Below are 22,844 nucleotides of genomic sequence, written 5' to 3'. Positions count from 1 at the left end.
CGAAATCTAAGCAAACTGCATATACTGCATATACATGCACCTTGTAACTTTTATTCAATAAATAATTGTTTCTTGCGCTTTCGCGCGTTCTAACTACACTATCAAGATTTTACAGATGATAATCTATGAGCAGATTACTGAGCTCCGCCATTACCATCTGTCTCACCAAACAGATCTATATTGCCGGCTAGCGTCTTTGTTGCGTCCTCCACCTCATCCTCCAGCTGCTGGGTCTCCGCATCGCTCAGTCCTTCAGCAAACCCACCCCCTATTGACTGAAGATCCATGGTTGGGTAATGGGACCGAACAACCGTGAGGACATGAGTAGCGATGGACATAATGGCGTCGTGGTTGAAGATCTTGAAGTTCTCCCATGCTGCCTTGCACCTCTGGATGATGGTGTCTGAACATTGCCGCCTGCCATCGCGCTGAGTGACCGGCTCCAGGTCGACACAGTCAAGCACTGGCTTCATTGCGGTGACTACAGCGTCGAAGTTCTCCTTTTGGACCTTGGCCTCCTGCACCAGCACGTCAAACTATGCTTTGGCTTTATGACGATAGCCTGCAAGCGTTACAATGTTCCATCATACAAGGGAGCTACTTCAACAGTAATTCCGACTAGGAGGAATTCACCTTTCAGCTCCTCAGCCAGTTTGTCCGCCCGCTCTGCTTCCTTCGCCTTCTCCTGGCGAAGTTGATCGACGGCCTGGCGCATTTGGCCGAGCTCAGCGTCTTGCTCTACAAGCACAACAATTATCACCGAAAATGTGGCTGTTTAGCAATACAAAAGTACATTTGTTGATATACCGTACCTGCTTTCTGCTTGGTTACACTATTAAGCTGTTCGGTTTTCTTCTCCAGCTGCTCGGAAGCACTCTTCAGTTGGCCGGTGACAACAGCCAGCTGCTCAGACTGGCTCCGCACCTGCTCGGACACAGCAGCCAGATTTTCGATCAGGACCCCCTTCTGGTATTCCAGGTCCCGCGCGTTGGACTCCGCAAGGTCTCGTTCACATCGGGCCCTCTGGATATTCTTCTCCGAGAGGTTCCTGGCCTCTTTGAGTTTTTCGTTCTCCTCAGCAAGGGGCTTCATTCGCTTTATTAGCTAGTGGCGCTGCTCGGCAACTTGAGTTATTTCCTGCAAATGCACAATGACAGTATCGTTATCCAATTCCAAAAATCAACCAGGACCTTTCCAGACGTAGTATTAACCTTGATCTATTTCATCACACCGGTAAGGGCAGTCTCCAGTCTCCTAAATTCCTTGGTGGTGTCCTCCTCTTCAACAATTACTATGTCGTCGCCACGCTTTCGGAGGATCCGGACTGATTGGGGTCAAGGTTCGTCATGCACGATCTCCTCCGCCTCGTCCTCCTCTGTTGCAGCCGGGGGCACCACCTGGGGGCTTGGTGGCCGAATAGCGGGTCCGACCATGCCCTCTGATGCATCGGAGAGTGCTGTTTGCTCCTTTGGCGCCACAAGATTTTCCGCTCTAGTTTATCCCGTTGCCGAGGGTGCTGTCACTGACTCATTCGCCGTTGTAGATAGCCGTTCGCTGCCGCCAAGTCCACCAGGGGCAGCAATTGGGTCCCCCACGTGCTGCCGAGCACTCGGGGACTCCAGGATGGGGTCCACTGGCATCTCCCCCGCTCCGGGGCCAGCTTTTGGTTGCTGCTCAGTCTGAGCGGGTGGGGTTGGATCCGTCATTCGCCTTGCACTATGTCAAATCAGTTATTTAGTCACCACAGAAGTAAAGAAAATACAGCAAAGTAACTTCAACACAAGGACACTTATGGTTTGGTCTGACGGTTCAATTTCTTGAACCGGTGATGCCTGCCCGAGCCTCCAGGCGCAGCCGCGGGGTTGACTCCCATGCTCTACGAGGGAAGTCTCAGCTCTTCTTTGGTCGACCTCGGTTCTGCCTGCTGCTCTGGGGCCCTTTCCGCCTGCTGGTCTGGGTCCACTTCCGCTTGTTGCTCGAGGACTTCCGTTGCTCGTCCCGCAGGGACTTCCGTCGTCTGCTGCGCAGAAATTCCCTCCACCGGCTGCTCGGGGACTTTCCTCATCGGTGGTTCACGGACTTCTTCGCCTACCCCTGGTTGTTCCCCTGCGCGTGTGCTACGTGGAGGTTCTTTCATGCTCGGGGGAGGAGCCGTCAGTATTTCCTCATCGTCAGACCAATCGAACACCGCGGTCCTTCGTGTTTGATTGGTCTGGTCATCGCCAAGCGAGATGCCGCCTGGTTTGCGCGGAGCAGTAGCCGCTGTTTTCCTCTTCTTCTGGGTCGGTTCATCTACCACCGGCCTCTTCCCCTAGATTTTCTCTGATACCGGGGGAGGACTCTCCGTCCGACCAACATCCATAGCTCTGGATTCCGAGGAGACGCCAACCGAGCTTTCTTCAGGTTGAGCTGGTGGTCGTGCATCCACTACCGGCGGCCAATCGTTTCTCGGCATGCCCGAGAAATACACCGCCCTGTCCTGCGAATGGATCTTCACATGAGTGGATCAGTCTATTGCTCGGTAATGACAAAAGAAAAAACTTCTCGGAAACACACAGTTGGGATATTCACCTGAGGAGGCAGATTCTTGCAGTTAAAGGGTTTTGTGTACCCTGACAAGCTGAATGAGGCAAGTGGAGCGAATAGCTCGGCAATCTGCTCTTCAACGACATTCCTGGACAGTATTTCTGGCCTCTCTCGGGTATCGTCGGTCTCCCCTTTGAATTTAAAGCCTGGGTGCGCCCTCTCTTTACAGGGCTGAACGCGACGCACTATGAAACTTGCCGCTACCAATCCGCCATTGGTCCTCATGCCTTTTATTAAGCTGAGGAGTTCCTTCACTTGCTCCATATCGTCGTTGCTTGGCATCTCCGACCAACTCCTCTGACTTTCTGAGATGTGGTCGGCGTTACAGCGGACCGCTGGGTGGCTTTGTTTCATGTAGAACCACATGGTGTTCCACCCCTTCAATGATGTGTTCAGCGGCACGGTAAGGTATTCACTCGCCATTCCATCCCGCAGCTGAAGGTACACCCCGCCGACCACCTTGGAACCAGCACCGCCTCTCTTCTTCAGCTAGAATAGGTGACGAAAGATATTGAAGTGGGGTAGGATTCCGAGGTATGCCTCACAGAAATGGATGAAGATTGAGATGTGCAAAATGATATTGGGGTGGAGGTTGCACAGAGTAACGACCCAAAGCTCCAACAGATCCCTCAGAAATTGATGAACATGAAATCCTAATCCGCACCAGAAATAGTCCTCGAATACCACTGCTTCGTCAATATGGGGTGTTGGGAAGGACTCACCAAGGGCCAGCCGCCATCCGGTGGTAGCATGGTCAGGGAGAACGTCGGCTTCTACCAATCTGTTTAGCTCCGCCTCTCCTGTTCGCGACGGCACCCACTCCTCGTCGCGTCGGGCCACGGCGCCCGTCTTCTTGGGACTAGTCTTCATCGATTTCGCAGCTCCCTTCTTCGGCGACATCTCCCAGATCTGGTTAGGGTTTGGCGGCGGAGGCAAATGTGGTTGCGAATTCGACGATGCGAGAGATGAGGAGGAAGATGAAGTGGAAAAGGTGGGAATGGGGTATGCGGCGGCACTGTTATATAGCACTTTCCCCACCTTTCTGCATTCAAGGGTTTTTTGGGAACCGTTCCCGCGATCTGCGCCGCTCCGATTTCTTCGATGCGGCATATGGGCTGTTACCTGGGCTTCTGCGCAACCGCAGCCCATGTTGCCCATTTATCGCTGCCATCAGTTGCTACTCGCCGAATAATCGCCGACTTCTCCGTCATTTATTGAGGCTCAGTAACCGTTACTGTACAGTCATTACTCCAATTTTTTTATCTCTCCTAGGCTGGATTTCTCCGATATCGTCGCTTGCAGCTCGGGGACTGGCTGCCTGCTCGACTGGTTTTCTATTATTATTTTTTCTACTTCGGATCCTGGCATCACATGACTACGTCATCTACTGTCAGGCTCGGGGACTAAGTGGGCACACTTCACCTTGCGGTGAATGTGCTTGTTTTTTCTAGAAGACTCCGTGAATCTTGAAGCTAAAGAAGATTATCTCCTTTTCTCATGGTCGGACTCTAAGTGGGCACACTTGGTCCACTGCGAAGAAATTTTCAATTCTGGACTTGAGCTCCTTACACCCTTATGGCAAGCCGTACTTGGAATATGTTGCTCAGCTATGGTTCACGCTATTCGGCGATGGTGTACGCAGCTCGGCAACTGCTCACAACTGCTCGGTGACTCATCGCGGTGGTCGGACCATGAGTTGGACTGCTCGGCTTTGGTTCGCACCTGCTCGGACAAGCTCAAGACGGCGTTGCATAACGGGTACAAGGCGCTCGGGGACTAGCTGTGGGGGTATGACCCCGGATACCCACGGCAGACCACATGGGCTGCGCCCCCAGGGGCAGCCTCAGCCCATAAGACGAAGCCTTGCGGGGCACGATTCTGCTCAGGCGCCTTCCGCAAGACATGGGGAAGATATCCTGAAGATGCTACGAGATCTGTTAGGATACGTGTGATCCCATGATTCTTGTAATCTGTTATTACTTTTCAGTCATCTCTCAGATCTAACCGACTTGTAACCCTACCTCCCGGACTATATAAGGCGGGCAGGGACCCCCTCCAAAATCACGGCATATCATACGATAGCTAATACAAACCAACAGATCACAGGAGTAAGGTATTACGTTATACAGACGGCCTGAATCTGTATAACTCGTGTGTCTCTGTTGCCTTCTTGTTCTTAATCACGCGCTCCTCTGCCGATCAATCTACCTTCGTGGGATACCCCTCGGAGGACTGCCGACAATATTCTGTCGACAGACATTCATTCACTCGAATCAGTCCGGTGATACAAGCGACCAGCAACGTTCTTGACGGCCGCATCGTGATGCTCCCGTCGACGGCCGAGCATATGAAACGCCGAGCATACAGAGCAGCTGCCCTGTTTGTCAAAATGTCACTCCCAGAAGTCCTCCTACCTTCTCGTATAGAGATGTATGTTGGAAATTGTCATCGTGTCAAGAGGGGTGAAGAACTCCGGCATGTCATGTTTCCACGCCGCCACATAGTGCAGAAAGCATGTGAGGAAGAAGCTCAGCCCAAGCCCATTGAAATTTTGGTCCGCTCTGGAAGTGTGATAGCTAGTTCTGGCAGGCCTGTAATGTGTTCCAATGTTTCAAATGTTCCGTTCTATAATAACTTTTCGAATGAGCGGTGCCATGGGCCTTACGAGCAACAGCCAGTGGCCGGGCCTGACCATACGACCATACGTCGCAGCATGGGCCTTACATGGCTGTTTGCCGCTACTGCCTGCCGCTCCTCCTCCTTCACATGGCATTGGTGTCAAAAGTATTTGAGCTAAACATCTGTGCACGGATTCAACAACTGTGCACAAAAAATCATCTATGTCTACATTAATAAATTTAGGAGGAGCTAGAAAAAAAAACTACACGTCTATTAAATTTGAAAAAAATATGAGTAGTATATTCTAGAAGAATTAAATTACTAGCCAAAGATATGCATCAAAGACCGAAAAAGTAAAATGTGTCAAGTATTTTTCACAGGAGGGAGTAATATATATATGAACAGGTACATGTATCGATTAATTAATCGATGATTACACAACTATCTGCCGTGATTGAGCAAGAGCAATGCAGAAGAGAGCAACTCGATCGAAATTAAGAAACACAGAAAAATAAGATACTGTAACAATGGTTTATAAAAACCAAATTAGCGACGCACGGCACGGGTTGCCGGATCCTTGTTAATTATTACGTCCTTCTCCTGGGCATGGACACGGCGTTGCCGTCGAAGAGCTCCTCGATGATGGCTTCCAGGTCCTCGCCGCTGAGCTTGACGTACTTCTCCGTCTGCCTCCCCGCGGTGAAGTGCTGCGAGAACCGTCCCAGGAAGGACCGGTACGCCGGCACGATGACGGCGGCGATGGAGACGCGGAGCTCCGACTGCAGCTGCTCGTCGCTGACCACCCAGCTCCCCTGCGTCCGCTGGATCTCGTCCATGGCGGCGTTGAACTGCTTGAACCGGTCCTTGAGCACCTGCTTCTGCACGTGGCCCTTCACGGTGATCACGCCGTCGTCGCGCAGCAGGTTGAGCACGCGGCTCCACGTCTCCCGCTGGTAGTTCTTGTGGTACTGCCGCAGGTCCGTCGACCGCTTCCGCGACCACGCCTCGCCCACAACGGCGTTGATCTCCGGCGAGCCCCGGATCTTCTGCAGCATGTACCGCCCGTTGTTCATCAGGAAGATGCTGCTCAGCGACGGGTCCTTGTACAGCCGCGACTTGGCCTCCAGGTTGCCGTGCAGCAGCTCCATCACCTCCATCAGCTGCGCCGCGAACGGGTCCCCGCCGCCGCTGCCGCCGTGCTCCGCGTCGTCGTCGTCGTCGGGGCGTCGGTACTCCTGGAACACCTGCTCCAGCGTCTTCTTGTACTCGCACGCGTACTCGAGGTAGTTCATCAGCTACCGGGTCAGCGGGTGCACCGCGCCGCCGGGCACCGGCTGCTTCCCGGCGTCCTACCATACCGTCTCTATAAATCATGCATTTGTAGGGGCGGTTTTTAAACCGCCCTTACAAATCGATTTGTAGGGGCGGCTGGTTTTAGCCGGCCCTACAAATCGATTTGTACGGGCGGTTGATACCGTAGCCGCCCCTACAAATCGATTTGTAGGGGCGGTTGATACCGTAGCCGTAGTTCATCAGCTACCGGGTCAGCGGGTGCACCGCGCCGCCGGGCACCGGCTGCTTCCCGGCGTCCTACCATACCGTCTCTACAAATCATGCATTTGTAGAGGCGGTTCTTAAACCGCCCTTACAAATCGATTTGTTGGGGCGGCTGGTTTTAGCCGGCCCTACAAATCGATTTGTAGGGGCGGTTGATACCGTAGCCACCCCTACAAATCTATTTGTAGGGGCGCTGATAACACCAGCTGCCTCTGCAAATCGATTTGTAGGGATGGCTACAGTACCAACCACCCCTACAGTATATTTTCCCGTTAAAAAAAATTCAAATTTACAATTCAAATTCGACCTGAACGTGTATATATATATATATATATATAATATATATATATATATATAATATATATATATATAATTCAAATTTGACCAGAACATATATATATATATATAATTCAAATCTGACCAGAACATATATAATTCAAATCAGGCATACTGACAATCTACAAGTGCCGTCACAGCTTGTTATATAATTCAAATCAGGCATACTATAATAATAACCTCAAAAAGCGCGTGAGTAATTTTTATTTTTCCAAGTAAAATTGAGTTCTAACGCTGTAATTGAAGGCCTGATGACACCAGCCGGCAACCGTCGATGCCATGTCTGATGTCTCGTACTCCTACCGTCTACCAACTGAACCATGGCAGCATCCTCCGGCCGGCTACAGAGTGCCGAGGCAGCGCCAGTGATCCTCCGTGAAGGCCGCGTCGCGGTGGCGGAACGCGGCCTCTGCAGACACGAGCTGCACAACGGCCGGGGACAGCGGCGCCACGCACAGGCCTCGCCTGCGCAGATCCATCGCGCCGCCATCTTCCTCGCCCGTGTCCTGCCAACCACAGAAGCGATTCAAAGCTTTCAGTTTCAGCGCAGATCTTTCGTGTGAAGCACATTGAGAATTTAGACAAAAAGTCGCTTTATATGCTATATGATCCCGTAATCGGGTACCTGCTGTGACGCTGAAGAACTAAATTCAGGGTAGGAGGCGGTCACAATCTGCAGAAAAAAATGATAGCGAAATGGTGACGGAAAAAAACCGTGAGTTGCTGCAAATTTGTTACTGCTCGTGTACAAGCGTCGCGTGACCATTCAGTAAGAAGCTGATGCAATGCAACATCTGGCTCACCTGGATCTGCTCGTGGAGATGCTTGATGCAGGTAGCTGCCTCGTGGAGCACTGATGCCGTATCGGTCTGCACACGCGGGTAGATCTTATTCAGGTTTCAGGAGACACAAACGCTCTTCAGATTGGCGCATGCTATGCATGCAGATCACAAATAGGAATACACACACAACATGGGCAGCAAAGGTCGACGAACTGCTGGAGCTTTACCTTGCCATACGGGGAGACGAGCTGCTGAAGCGCCGTGATTTTGTCCCCCAGCTTCTGGCTCTTCTTACATGGTGCCTGCACAAAGTATATAATAACCAAAAAAAAGGAAAAAAAAACATTCAGAATACAGAACGTTCAGGTGATGTTGATGTCCGGAATCAGGCAGGCATCGAAGCCAGCCTGCTGTGCATACAAACGGGGTTTACATGGGAACAAAACAACCTCGGTTACCTTCATCATAGACTGATTTCTTGTTGGTTTGGGATTGCACCGTTGGCCGTGCTGTGGACCTTGTGCTGTCGCGGGCGTCGTTGTCTTGAGCCTCTTAATTTGATCCCCTGAGACGACTGCCATCACCGGTCACCGTCTCCCCCGCTGCCGTCCATTTCATCGAGTAGTGCTGACAGAAACAGGCATGTCCAAGACGCAAGCTTAATACTAGAACCATTAGCATGATACTAGAAGGTTTCAACTTGAACAATGTGAAGAGAATCACAAGTGCATACTGACAATCTACAAGTGTCGTCACAACTTGTTATTTCTTGTGAGGATGTGGTCCAAGTAATCAGGCATGCCAGAAGACATTCAAACACGAATAGTTGCAGTGCAAGGTAAAGAATAGGCCTGCAAAAGCTAGAAAAGTACATATAAACCGATCTCAACAAAGAAGATCCTAAATTTGATCACTATATATTATATAGGCATAGAAGACAATGAGGACAAATTGAAAATACAGAAGCAATATGTCAGTATCTCAAATGAGAGAAGCATAGAATTGGCAAGAGATTGTGTCCATTTCATAGAATAGAGAAGAGTTTGTTACAGGAACAAACTCATATATACATATGCTAGATGCTACTGATGATCTTCCAATCTAAGTTACTTATGTCAAATACAACAATTCCAGTTTAGCATCTATGCAACTCGGATTTGTCCAGGCTCAAAACTAAGGACCTATGATGCATATGAAGCCATTAGCCATTATGTTCAAATGCAAAACAAACAGGGACTTGGAAAAATGGGAAAAATCAATATGGGCAAGATCTTAATTGAGTTTCAAAATATTCGAATTTGTGTAGAGACAGTGGTATGTCCTTAAAACTCTGGTGTTACCTTACGCAGGCTTTTTATGCAAGTATATATGCATTTTTAAGAAAGTATATTAGCCATTTTCTCAGAGCTCCTCGAAAAAAAATCATACATGTGGCTAACCTGCTAAACAGAGGAAATAGAGCTTGTCCCTTGAAGCAGCCAATGGATCTCTGGAATGGAACTAACTAATCAATAAGATAAATCCTAGGAAAAATGCACAATCAGCTGACACATAGAAAAGCAAGCGAAAAGTTCAACTCTAAACTAAATGCCCATAGCTACAGCCTCTATCATTATGTGTTACCCTAGCCCCTATCATATTGGATCTCCCAACTGGAATGTAACGTTACTTGGTAGGTAGCAAACAATATAACCATGAAGGGTAAAGTTCTGATAGGCTATACTTGCAGCAGTTGCACAAAGTGGGAAGATTAGACAAATGTATGCATCGATATATGTATGTACCATGTAACGCGATCGAAATGCTCTGGTTTCATGTTGCATTCCTGTTGTCCTGAGGTAAGATAAGTTTTATATTGGTACCCACAATAATCGTATATCTGTAATAATTTTCAGGTATTTTGTTCCGACCGCGTTAACATGTAGAGATGACATTACTGCTGAAAACATATTTAAATTACACATTTCATCTATTACATTCTGTTCTACATGATCTGCCCAAAAATCACAAGAAGTTGTACCCTGATCTAAAGACCCAAAAAATTGTTTTGGAATACAAACCGCAAGAAGCCAATCTTATGGAAAAAGGGCATCAGAAGGCACCTGCACACTTCTATCACCGGTACTTTCTCGGCGAACACCTTGAATATGGCACTTGGTCTTCCTCTAAGGCAATGCATCAAACACCTTGAGCGTGCCGTGTGGTCCATACATGTGAAGCATCAGCCGTGTCCACCAGCAGGTAGCGAGGAAGACGGGGAAATGAAAGATGGGGTTCAGGCTCACCGAGGATGATGCTAGTTGCTAGGTAAGATAGAATTATGGAACATGGAAAAACGCTTGTAGTCTGATGCTATCTAATTAGCAGGGGGTGTGTGCGCTTAACCTGGGAGAGACAGGTGAAGCGAATGCAGTCTAGAGTGCGACGTCGTCCACGAGCACCGTTACCTGCAGGGGAGACAGCGGAAGTTACAGCCGTCAGGATTAGGCATGGTGGTGCAGTAGCGACTTGGCATCTGGATAGTGGTACCTAGGCTGATGTGGGAGGAAGTTCTTGCGACGGCGTTTGGAGGGACAGGGGGAGAGAGGCCGCCGGTGTACTGTGCAGGGCCCGTCGCGGCCGGAAGCACCAGATCCAGCGTGCGAAAAGCGCCCAGGCCGCTGCCTCGGGACAGCCGCAGCTGGGGCTTGGCTAGGCCGCCATGCCGGGAGGGGGAGCGCATGTGGCAGGGCTGCCACGGTCAGGCAACCGTGGTGCGAGGGCCGGTGCGCCGGGTTCGACCATGCCGGGGGATGCCGTCGCCGGAGGGGAGCCCGTGGGGACGGCCGGCGGCGGGGAGGCTAACCCTAGGCTCCCCCGTTCGCTTCGGGAGGTCACGTCGAGAGGGAGAGGGAGCGAAGAGAAGAGAAAGAGAGGGCGACGGCGAGGCAAACCGGCTTAATATATTAGAATTTTATTGTCGGTTCGGTATTTGTAGGGGCGGCCGGTGATTCAGCCGCCCCTACAAATGGACATAGCAGGGGCGGCTGGTATTACCAGCCACCTCTACAAATTCGACCCATTTGTAGGGGCGGCTCGTATCACCAGCCGCCCCTGCTGTTCTATTTGTAGGGGCGGCTGGTCTCTGGGCTCCCGAGCACGCCACTGTAGGGGCGGCTCCATCACCGGCCGCCCCTACAAAAAATTTGCCTCGTTGCTACAAAGCGTTTTTTCACGTAGTGTCTGCTACCCGCCGGCGGCGAACACGCGCGCACCTCTGCTGGCCGAATTGTGACGCTATTTTGGCCCCTCTAAATCTTTTTAATTCCCTTATCGCCGGTAGTGAATTGATATGTTTGCGACATTTTATCTTCTAAATTTGTATATTTCCAATAGTTGCCTGTAAGTTTGTGGTGCAAACAATTTGAAGGACCTCAAGTCGTAACCCAGCGAACTTCCGCTCATCATTAATGCCTATACAGAGTGCATCATCTTGAACTGGCTTGATACAGAGACGTTTCATGGGCCCATCAGTACGATGTACTAAATGATCCAGGATGACCTGCATGTCATGTTGTTCCTGTAAGGTTACCTCAAGGTCCAAGTTTTGGACGTTGACAAACTCCTTGATCCAGCTACATGATGGTAGTATGCGTATATGCCCGTGCAGCTTAAAGCAATAACTGAGGGTCTTTGGCGGCTGAGCAATTGTGTCATCCAGAGAAGAAAACAGACCATCCATGTTCTTATCGAGTCGCAATGATAAGGACTCCAGATGGTTGAGACACAAGATGGCAGAAAAGAACTCATGGATGTTGTCCATGTTGGATATTGAGAAATGTAGCCGACTTGCTGTTTAATCACGTAAAACAATCTAGAAATACTTAAGATAAAAAATTTGCCTGACTAAATGGAACTACAACACGTCCGGACAACACAGTACAGAGCTCGGCTCCTGTAGTATGGCGGGGCGATGTAGGGCTCGGCTCTATGCATCTATTACATTGCTAACCGGAGATACATCGGTGCATGCAACAAACCGTATGTGCATGTGTAGGCATGTAAGCATGGGCACAACACACATCACCTGTAAGCACGTCATGACCTGTAAGCACGTGGAAATATGGCTAAATCTAGAATTTATGACTGTGGCTAAGTCCAAACTTGATGAGACTTATTTTGTTGTCATCTCCTCGTAAAGTATTCAAACTCGTAGTACTATATCAAATTAAGTTGCTATACAAATTTGGAATATAAAATGACGCAAACATGTCAATTCACTACCGGCGATAAGGGAATTAGAAAGATTTAGAGGGGCCAAAACAGCGTCACAATTCGGCCATGTTAAAGACTGATTTAGGTTTAGGTCCGAAAGCAAAGTTTGTTGTACTCAACTCAAACTACAACTTCTATTAAAGGTCAAACTTCATATCTAGAAAAGAAACTATAATTTTACCCTGATCAAAACAACATCATGAAAAAAGGTGTTAACTATTGATCCAACACTTACAAGCATTTTTAGGCTAGTTCATGAACATAAACTCTAGATTATTTTTTATCTTAAGTATTTCTAGACTGTTTTAAGTGAACAAACAACAAGTCACTGTAAAAAAATCTAGAGTTAGCCATATTTCTCAATATCCAAGTCATGGTAAAAATTAAAATTTATCAATTTTCATAGCTCGGCGCCGTAATAATTGGCGCCGAGCTCATGCCACGTCCGCGCCACGCAAGCAGCCACGTCAACGACCCGAAGAAAATGACCCTGGACCTCAGCGCCAAAGCAATTGGCGCCGAGACGTGTAAGCTCGGCGCCAATTGTCATGGCGCCAAGATCAGGGTCTATTTTTTAAAAAAATACTGCCAGGGACGTATTTGTGAAAATCTTTCAAAAAAAAGGGCTGAAAAAAAATCGGAGTTATGGGTACGTCCTCCTCGCTGGTGGCTAGTACTCAGAGACATGGCAGCAGGTTCTTCTTCTAGTTCGTGCTCTCTGCTGTTGCTGTTGCTGCTGCTGCTGCTTGTGGCGGTGCTATCGTTGCCCTAGGCCAGCAACGCCGGCTGTTCTCGCCACCTGACCGCCGGCTTCAGCCGTGTCAAGCTGAGTGAATCGCAGTTCGTGGTGTAGAAGCCCTACGACGTGCCGCTACACGAGCGGTATGAGCAGTCCGGCGGCGTCCGCCGCATGTGGGTCTTCGCCACCTACAAGCCCATCAGTGGCACCCGCCCCGGCTACGTGCGCACCGAGATCAGAGTCGCCGTATGTCACCTCTCCACGGCTAATCGTGCTTCTTTCTTCTCGACCATTCCAGGTCTTTTTCCTATACTAACTCTACATGCGTTCTGCTTCTACAGAAGGTGTACAGCTCCGGGGTGTGTGGCAGTTCGAGGGTGACGTGTACGTGCCGTCGGGCTCGTCGGTGATGCAGATCTTCGGCGCGGCGCCACCGCACGCGTCGACGGTGATGCTGCCCGTCTACGACGGCCGCCTCACCTACTACCACGACCTGACCAAGGTGGTGGCGGACCGCGTGTACGACCGGTGGATCCGGCTCAACGTGGTGCACGACGTCACGGCCGGGAACGTCACCGTGTTCGTGGACGGCGAGAGGCGGCTGGAAGTTCAAGGCCACGGCGGGAAGGAGCACTACTTCAAGTTCGGCGTGTACACGCAGGGGCTCCACAAGCATTCACACCGCATGGAGGCGCACTGGAAGAACGTCGCCATCTACACCAAGCCGTGAACACATTAGATGTCTTAGTTTCGCTCTTGATCTGGTCGTGTGCGCGACAGTGACACACGCTCGATGGAATGTTGGATCCGATGTGTGAACTGTGATGATGGAGGACGTCTAAAATGTGTCTCCAGGATCCAGCTAGCGAATAAGCGAGTAGTAAATGTTATAACTGGGTAGTGAATAAGTGAAATGTATCTCAAATTTATAACTACAGACTACACAAAGTTGTAACCGAGCAGTAACTCATATTGTAACCATGTCCTTTGGTTACAGTTGTGTTTACGAGAGACAATATAACCATGCCTTTTGCAAGGGCCATGGTGTTCGGGGATCTGAGCGGATCTAGAGGGGGGTCACGCCATGGCCGGGACCTGGAGGTGGGGGTTGGCGCCGACACCGAGGAGCCCAATGTGAGCACCCGCGCAGCGGTGAAAGGTTCTAAATACCTAGAGGGGGTAAATAGGCCTATAAAAATCTCTACAAAGACACTAGAGCAAAGAGTTATAAATCTAAATGGCGAAATGTAATTTTGCTTTAGCTCTACAAGGGTTGCAAGGCACCTATTCCAATAATTCTAGTTATCTATGATCTCTATATCAAGCAAGAGCTAAGTCACTACAAGCTAAGTTAGTGAGCTCTCAAAGACTAGACTAAAGAGCCTCACTAACCAAACTACTCAACAAGACAAGCTAGCTCTCAAAACTAATTACAGTAAAGAGCTTAGCTACACTAGAATATAAATACAAGAGAGTGAGTGAGATGATTATACCTGCCATGGCAAGAGACAATGAACCAATCAATGAATACCAAGAGAATCATCAGGGAGAATTCCAGTCACAAATTGACACAAGATTTTTCTCCCGAGGTTCACAGTCCTTGCCGGCATGCCTAGTCCCCGTTGTATCGACCAACACTTGGTGGTTCGACGGCTAATAGGTGTTTCATAAATCTAGCCCAACACTTGGGCGCCGCAAGAACCTACCCACAAGTGAGGTAACTCAATGACATGAGCAATCCACTAGAGTTACATTTCAGCTCTCTGCAGGGGAAGGTACAAGACCCTTTACAATCATCAGAAGATGGCCACGAACAATCACCAACTCGTGTCAATGCTACTCTGCTGCTCCAAGCCGTCTAGGTGTCAGCAAACACCAAGTGTAACAAGAAATCCGCAGCCACAACGATCACCATGTGCCACTAGATGCAATCACTCAAGTAAATGCACTAGGAAACACTCCCAATCTCACTTTGATAACGAATCAATGATGGAGATGAGTGGGAGATATTTGCTTAGGCTCACAAGGATGTATCACAGATGAAAATGTACAAGAGTGTGAGCCCAAAGCGAGCAACTTCTATTTATAGAGCCCCCAAGACTCGGAGAGCCGTTGGGAGCTCGCAGAATGACCGAACGCACTGACCAGACGCTGCCCTGCGTCCGGTCGACCGAGTCTGGTCGCCCGATGCCTGCCACGTGGCCCTCCGTTCAACGTCACGTGTCGATCTCCATTGGTAACTTAACGGTTCACTCGCGCAATTAAAGAATGACCGGACGCGTTGCACAAGTGACCAGACGCACCACCACGTGGCATCCGATCGTTTCCAGATATGTTCTAGAGCGCACAAAACAAGACTGGACGCGCCCGGTCACAGATGACCTAACACGTCTAGTGTCCGGCCCTTCCCTCTTAGTCCCAGCGCGTTTCTCAACGCCGTGACCGGACGTGTGAATAGTGTTCACCGCGCGTCCAGTCGCGCATTCTCTCCAGCGTCCGATCGAGGCCCCGAGCTGCTCCCCTCTGCAACACATGACTGGACGCGGCGCTAGAGTCAGGTCCAGCTTCCGGTCGCAACTCAGCCCTCTTCGCCAAGGCCCGCGCCACCTAGGAACATGCACCGGACGCGTTCGGTCAAGCCGAGACCAGAGTCCGGTCGCGTGTGAGTGACCCCTTCTCTTTTTCTATCTCCTCAAACACTTTGCCCTTGCTTCCATGTTGTTAACCACAAAGTGCACAACTCATGTGCCCATGTGTTAGCATTTTTCCAAGCATTTTCAAGGGTTAATTGTTAGCACACTAGGTCCCTAATGCATATGCATAAATCATATCACCTAGTGGCACTCGATAACCGCTTAGCCAAAGATTTTCTCTCTTTATAGTATAGCTATTGATCCAAAATATGATCACACTCTCTACAATGTCTTGATCACCAAAACAAAACCTATTTGATACCATTGTCTTGATAACACTTGGTTTTTGTTTTTCTCTTTCTTCTTTTCCAAGTTAGAGCTTGATCACCATCATCTTATGTCCATCTTCATCTCCATGGACCTCTCATTGCTCCATCACTTGGTATGTACCAACCTTGCTCAAATCAACACTCATGACAAAGGTTAGTACTTAGGTTTCATCAATTATCCAAAACTAAACTAGGGCTTTTAGGCGGTCACCAGAGAGAGAAGCAGTGTGGTGTGGGGGGGGGGGGGGGGAAGAGATTCTGAGGGAGAAAAAAAGAAAATATAAACTTTTCACTGACAAGTGGGACCCATTTGTATTGGGGATGAGTTATTGGTCCCATTTGTATTGGGGATGAGTTATTGGTGGTCTGCAATAGCACCTTCCCAAATAATATGAAAAGTAGTATTGGGTCATCGCCGTTATCATCTTATTGGGGAGTTATACTAGGGAGCTAGTGGGGATGCTCTTATATAGAATATTTTATGGTGATACAAGAAATATTAAAGAAGACAGAAGACTTTGCCATGTTAACACTAGGCCCGGCCCGGGGGGCAGGGGTTTCGAGCTGTGCCTGCGCTGAGGGCCCTCGATGTTAAGGGGCCCAACCCTATATATCTAAGATGTAGGTATAGGAGCTCATAGGAAACCAGGAGCCCATGAGGCCAGGAAATGGATTGGCACGTACGTGAAACTTTCAAGCATATGTCGATTTGGTTTCCGTAGTTCCACGTCGGCGCGTCAGTTTCGCATTCTGTCGCTCCGCTGTTGTTTCTTCCCCGCTATGACCTACGAGCCAGAGCCTACGCGTCGTGCTCATGCCATCGTCCATCGGTCATTCATGCGCCACTTAGCCTCTACATCGTGGCAGCAACCAGCGTGCGACCGTCGGCCGGCGGCGCCCACCCCACTCTCCGTCCAATTACTCCCGATTGCTCGCACGGAGGTACCCAATTGCTCCCCTTTGATTTGATGAGCTGATGTATGCCAAGTATATATGTTTAATCAAGATTTAATTTGCTTTTGTCCCCAATCTTTTTCTTTATAATACAGGGATTTAGGAATCCTTGCGGAGTTACGCTGTAGCTAGGGCAACGAATAATCATTTAATCTAGTTCTCAACTTGGTAATAATTCAGGGATTTAGGAATCCGTATAGTGTTGAATTGAATTTAGTACTGTGTATGACATAACTTTTGTACATTGCTTACTAATAATTTTTAAATTTATAGTGAACTCACTATTTGAGCTCTGTAATGTCTCAAGAAAGATTAAATGGTTTGCCAACTTTATACATTGAGAAGAAATTATTAGATGAAAATGATGTTGGTTCCATCAATGACTTCGCATCAGCAAATGTTAGAAGAAAATTTTAAGGTAAAATGTATAACTTTTTATTTATACAATACACTTATTAGGAACATCATTATTTGAGTTGCATTAAAGGGCTCATTTTTTTACTTTGCTCTTGGCCACTAAATCGACAGGACCGGGCCTGGTTAACACAAAGCCCAGGAGCCTAGGAAGCAATTTGGTCTAGGCCTTGGGAGCAGGGCAGAGCATGCATGTCGTCCATGAATCATGGGATGGCTTAATGTCCGATCGGGGCGACACCATGCGTTGTGCCGACCAACTCAACTCCAACCACTTCCTCTGTTTGTGGTACACATCTATGCAGTAGTGTTCAAATTTAATGATGTCAATGCGTTTTTAAAACCATAAAAAGCCGTACTTTACAAACTAGACATCGAAACTTAGTTCTAATTTTACTATTGTATTTTTAATGATAAATCTTTCAAAACAAGATCCCACTTAAGTATATTTAGATAAAATTTCATTAATAAACATTTATATAATGAGGATAGAACTTTCTCTTTTATGGAGTAGAGGCGATGTTCTATGTTGCGAGAACAATGTTCCGTCTTCACATTAGAAATGTTCTAGGTTCACAAGAATAATATTCAAGATTTAGAAAAATAAAATAATATATTCATGTGAATGATATTATAATATCGGTGGAAATAGGGAAATTAATTATATTTTCTATGAAATATATAGAAAAAAGAAAATAATAAAAACTTAAATATAATGACAAAATTAATAAAAGGTACAACAAAAGGAAAACATAAATAATACAAAAAAATAAAGGCATGTAATCGATGAAAATAAAAAGGTCATCACAAGGATACTAGCTGAATAACCTAAAATATATTAAAGAACATCTCACAATACTATGTAAATAATCGAATATGCATAAATAACATAAATAGAAAACATTAATAAAAGATACAACAATGCATAAGGGGAAACAAACCAAGTAAAAAAGTCAATTAGTAGAGAAAAATTAAAAAAGAGCATCACATGAATACTATTTAAACAACCTAACATATACATACAACATCTCACGTGCACTATGTAAATACTCAAACATAATCATGAAACATCCCATTTATTACACGAACATCTCAAAATATATCATTAAACATCACATGTATAATACGTGTACACCATATGTATCTCATAGAACTTAAAATTTTAAAAAATTAAAAATAAAATAAACTACTTAACTAGAATAAAATAACGATGAAGAAAAAATAAAAAACTAGAGAAAAAGAAAAAATAACATCATATGGATACTATTTGAACAACCTAAAATATACCGTAAAACATACTCCAAGTACTATGTGAATAGTCAAAATTGCAGAACATCCTATTTATACTACTTGAACATCCCAAAATACATTGTAGAACATCATACGTATATTATGTGAACATTACATGTACCAAGACAAATATTTTGTTATATGATGTAACCTAGACGAATGCACAAATCATTTCGATAGTTAAGCAAAGCCAAACATTTTGGTATGTGATGTAATTCACGCAAACGTAGAAGACACATCACAAATACATAAATTATTGCTATGGTTAAGCAAGGAAAATAATAATAATAAACATAGGAAATTAAAAAGAACATCATATGGGTATTATTTAAACAATCTAAATTATACTACAGAACATCTCACGTGTACTATGTGAATTCAAAGATAATTATAGAATATTCTATTTACACTACCGAACATCCCAAAATACATCATAAAACGTCATATGGGTACTACATAAACAACCCAATATATGTACTATGAAACATTTCATGGGTAGTATATACAAACATTGCAAAATATAACATTTATGGAGCATAAAACTAGAAAACAACATGGAACATCTCAAACACACTAAGAGAACAAGATAACCGAATATCCTCTATTATCAAATAAATACAATGAATCATCTATTATCTAATAAATACAATATGTAACATATAATGAACAAAAATATAGCATGGAATACTATCGAGCAATAAATAAACCAGAAAGTTTCAATCAATTAGCACCACAATATCATAAGATCATGCCCACATGAAAAAAAGTCTACTAAATATTGCAAAAATACTAAATAAAAGCAAACATAGAAGAAATCAAACAAAACAATAAAGGAAAAATAATTCATATAACATAGGAAATGAAGAAAAAGGTTAATAGAGTAAAATATAAAAAGAAAGAAAACAGAAACGAAAACAAAAAATCTACAAAAAAAGAAAAAGAAAGAAATAAAAACCCAAATAAAAAAACATTCTTGGACACAGATGCACCCTAGGCACGATGGCCGGAGGGTCTGCACAATTCTTTTCTAGTAGTAGCTTTCTCAAGTCCAACAGCAGCCTAAAAACAGTTTGCTAACTGAAAGAATAAAGAAAGCCCAGTAAAGAAAAGCCCACCTAATTGATTGAAAGGGAGCGGGTCAGCAGCTTACTGAGATTCGCGGTGAATCAGACGGTGACGCAGATCACGTGGCATCTCGCCCACGGCCCACTCCCCCAGTCCGCCATGTCCACCAAGGATACGAACTATCAACCAGTCGCCGTCATCAGGCAGGCTACGAACTCGAACTGATGACGGCACGATCGTCAGAGATTCAGTGCGGCGCCAACCAGTGAATAGGAGTGCATTGTGTTGGACGAATCGAAGACTCCGGACGTGTTCTTGAGATCTCCTTCCTCCTACTTGGAGTTCGAAGCGCTTGATATCGAATTATCGATAGCCGTCTTGGCGCGCATGGCGCCGCCGCCGCCCGCCCGCCCGCCGGCCACCGTCTCCGTCGTTGTGCACACGACACGCGCTGCTCCTCGTGGTAATCATCGCCAGTGTAACTGATCGACCAGGCTGCCGAGCGGTTAAATAGACAGACGAGGTACGCCCTCCTCACTGGTGCCTAGTACTCAGAGTCAGTCAGTCAGTGACATGGCAGGTTCTTCTTCTAGCTCGTGCTCTCTGCTGTTGCTGCTGGTGGTAGTGGCGGCGGCGCTGTTGTTGGCCTACCCCGCCAACGCCGGCTAGTCTCATCACCTGACCAAAGGCTTCAGCCGTGTCAAGCTGAGCGTCGCAGTTCGTGGTGCAGAAGCCCTACGACGTGCCGCTCCACGAGCGGTACGAGCAGTCCGGCGGCGTCCGCCGCATGTGTGGGTCTTCGCTACCGACAAGCCCGGCAGCGCCAACCACCCCTGCGGCGCGCGCACCGAGATCAAAGTCGACGTACGTGACAACGGCATGACTTGTTCACGACCATATTCCAGGTCTTCTTCCTATACTAACTCTGCATGAGTTCTGCAGAAGATCTACAGCACCGGGGTGTGGCAGTTCGAGGGCGACATGTACGTGCCGTCGGGTGCGTCGGTGACGATGCAGGTCTTCGGCGCGGCAACGCACGCCACCACGCTGATGCTGCATGTCTACGACGGCCGGCTCACCTACTACCACCAGCTGACCAAGGTGGTGGCGGACCGCGTCTACGACCGGTGGATCCGGCTCAACGTCATCCACGACGTCGCGGCCGCGAACGTCACCGTGTTCGTCGACGGCGAGAGGAGGCTGGCTGCCCCCAGCCAAGGCGGGAAGGAGCACTACTTCAAGTTTGGCGTGTACAAGCAGCACGACCCGTCGCACCGCATGGAGTCGCACTGGAGGAACGTCGCCATCTACACCAAGCCGTGAACACATTAGATGTCGTCGTCTCGTTCTTGATATGGTCGTGTATGTGTGAGGGTGAGACACGATCATATCGATGGAAACATGGATCCGATGTGTGAACTGTGATGATGGAGGACGTCTCAGATGTGTCTCCAGCTAGTGAATAAGGGAGTAGTATCTGCTGTAACTGAGTAGTGAATAAGTTAAATGTGTCTCAAATTTATAACTACAAACTACACAAAGTTATAATTGAGTAGTAACTCATGCTGTAACCGTGTCTTTTATTTTGTTGCAGTTGTTTTTTCAAGACAATGTAATTGTTTGTCTTAAGAAAGTTAATTGACAACTATAAACTACACTAAAATATAACTAAGTATAACTACAAACTATGGGTGATGCGCATCTGGAAAACTCAACTAGCTCTTAGCTTTGAGAAACTTTATAAAGCTTACTCTTTAAATCATCACTAGGTAGCGTGCCCGTGCATTGCTACGGGATAGCTAACATTTTATACTAAAAACACACAGATCGCACGATAAGATAACAATACTATAAAAATTAAATACCAATGTTAAAGTGACATTTAATCCAAAAAACAAAGTGTGTGAAATTAACACAAGTCACGGAGAGCGCGGCATCGCAGGCTCACAAACTCTACTTTATAGATCTTTTCCGTGATGTGGCTAAGATAATATTTTATATTGGTCGGAAGAAATCTCCAATATCCATTTCTTTCGTACGCCAATAAATACTAGTGTTGAATATCCGGACTCGGATACAGATAGATCTAAACCTTCTAAACGGATTCGGTCGAAAAATATCCGTACCGTTTTCACCCCTACTCATAACAATGCCTAAATAAATGGATTACAAATTACATCCACCAAGGTTCATATGCAATAGACAAATTACATCCACAAGGTCCATAGCTCCAACAAGTTAGAAAATAATAATAAAAAAATCCAGAATTGAAAATTGAATTGTCTTAAGAACTAAAACAAACTAAAGCAATTTTGCTGAGCCGCTAGTGGTCGTGCTTGTCTGAAATTAAACTACATGATGATCAACAGTATTGGACGAAATGGTCTATTTAAATGGCCACAGGATACACCATATGTTTGAACAAACTATATGAATTTGATAGCTACTGCTCCAAGGCCCTGCAAATGGTAATATGTCAAAGAAAGTTAACCTTCCAAACTAACAAATATGCATTAAGGGAGAAAATACAAATAGTCTATGTTAAAACTGGCAAAAAAAAATTACAGTAGGAGCCACCGGCTCCTCCTGATTCCTAAAAAAAAAGTTTGAGACACATGTATATACAGGCTTTAGAAACAGGTTTTCTTTCACTTTGCTGGCAAACCAGTGCAGCTAATAAAAAAAATAGATCTGCAAGGTCCCTAGCTCCAACATGTTCTGCATGGAAACAGTGCAGTTATGCTGACAACACTACGTGGCAACCATGACCTGCAAGCGCATACAACCATAGGCAAACAAATTATCTAGTCTAGGGATTCAGCATGTATGAGATGCAATAATTCAAGATAAAACTTATTCTTCTTTTTTTGCACTTCAGTAAGGTTCCATGTCGGCAGCTGGAAAATATGATCATAAGAGAAAAAACATAGCTACTTATGCATGACTCTGATGGCACTTGTGCACATAGGCAATCAAGATGTTTGGTTTGTTGGGCACTGCATTGAAAACTGCGGTGGTTGATTATACAGGATAAAACATTGAACAGTGCAAGTGAATCGTTAAATGGAAAGAGGACTTATTAGGACACTAAACTGACTTATTAAGACACATAACTACAGGCAATCACTTTAACCATATTTGTGTTCACAGCTCAATGACCTTGCAAACAAACCAAAACAATGGATCGGAACTCATGCTATGACATAATGGGCACCTTGTAACCTAGTATACTCAGATAGGATGCAGCTTAATATTGTCATCTGGGGCTTCGAGCACCGATGGGATT

The 22,844-nt window shown here is 46.6% G+C and overlaps 1 protein-coding gene and 4 pseudogenes across 1 annotated transcript; 2 read left to right on the top strand and 3 right to left on the bottom strand.

The window, feature by feature from the left end:
* Window positions 1-134: 134 nt before the first annotated feature.
* On the bottom strand, window positions 135-1,092 carry LOC136531970 (uncharacterized). The gene is made up of 3 exons (XM_066524623.1): window positions 813-1,092; window positions 620-738; window positions 135-518 (listed from the first exon to the last, which is right to left on the bottom strand). The coding sequence occupies exons 1-3, from the start codon at window positions 1,090-1,092 to the stop codon at window positions 135-137; spliced, it is 783 nt and encodes a 260-aa protein (XP_066380720.1).
* A 4,561-nt stretch (window positions 1,093-5,653) lies between these two features.
* On the bottom strand, window positions 5,654-7,420 carry LOC136531969 (exocyst complex component EXO70C1-like; annotated as a pseudogene).
* Window positions 7,257-8,718, bottom strand: LOC136531967 (transcription factor bHLH110-like; annotated as a pseudogene).
* Window positions 8,719-12,819: 4,101 nt separating this feature from the next.
* LOC136531968 (citrate-binding protein-like) lies at window positions 12,820-13,603 on the top strand (annotated as a pseudogene).
* A 6,528-nt stretch (window positions 13,604-20,131) lies between these two features.
* On the top strand, window positions 20,132-20,881 carry LOC136531972 (citrate-binding protein-like; annotated as a pseudogene).
* Window positions 20,882-22,844: the final 1,963 nt, after the last annotated feature.

This window comes from Miscanthus floridulus, unplaced genomic scaffold (genome assembly GCF_019320115.1).
Source record: "Miscanthus floridulus cultivar M001 unplaced genomic scaffold, ASM1932011v1 fs_496_1_2, whole genome shotgun sequence".
Classification (NCBI taxonomy): Eukaryota; Viridiplantae; Streptophyta; class Magnoliopsida; order Poales; family Poaceae; genus Miscanthus; species Miscanthus floridulus.
Note: the sequence above shows the minus strand (reverse complement) of the source record. Positions and strands in the feature narration are given on the sequence as shown.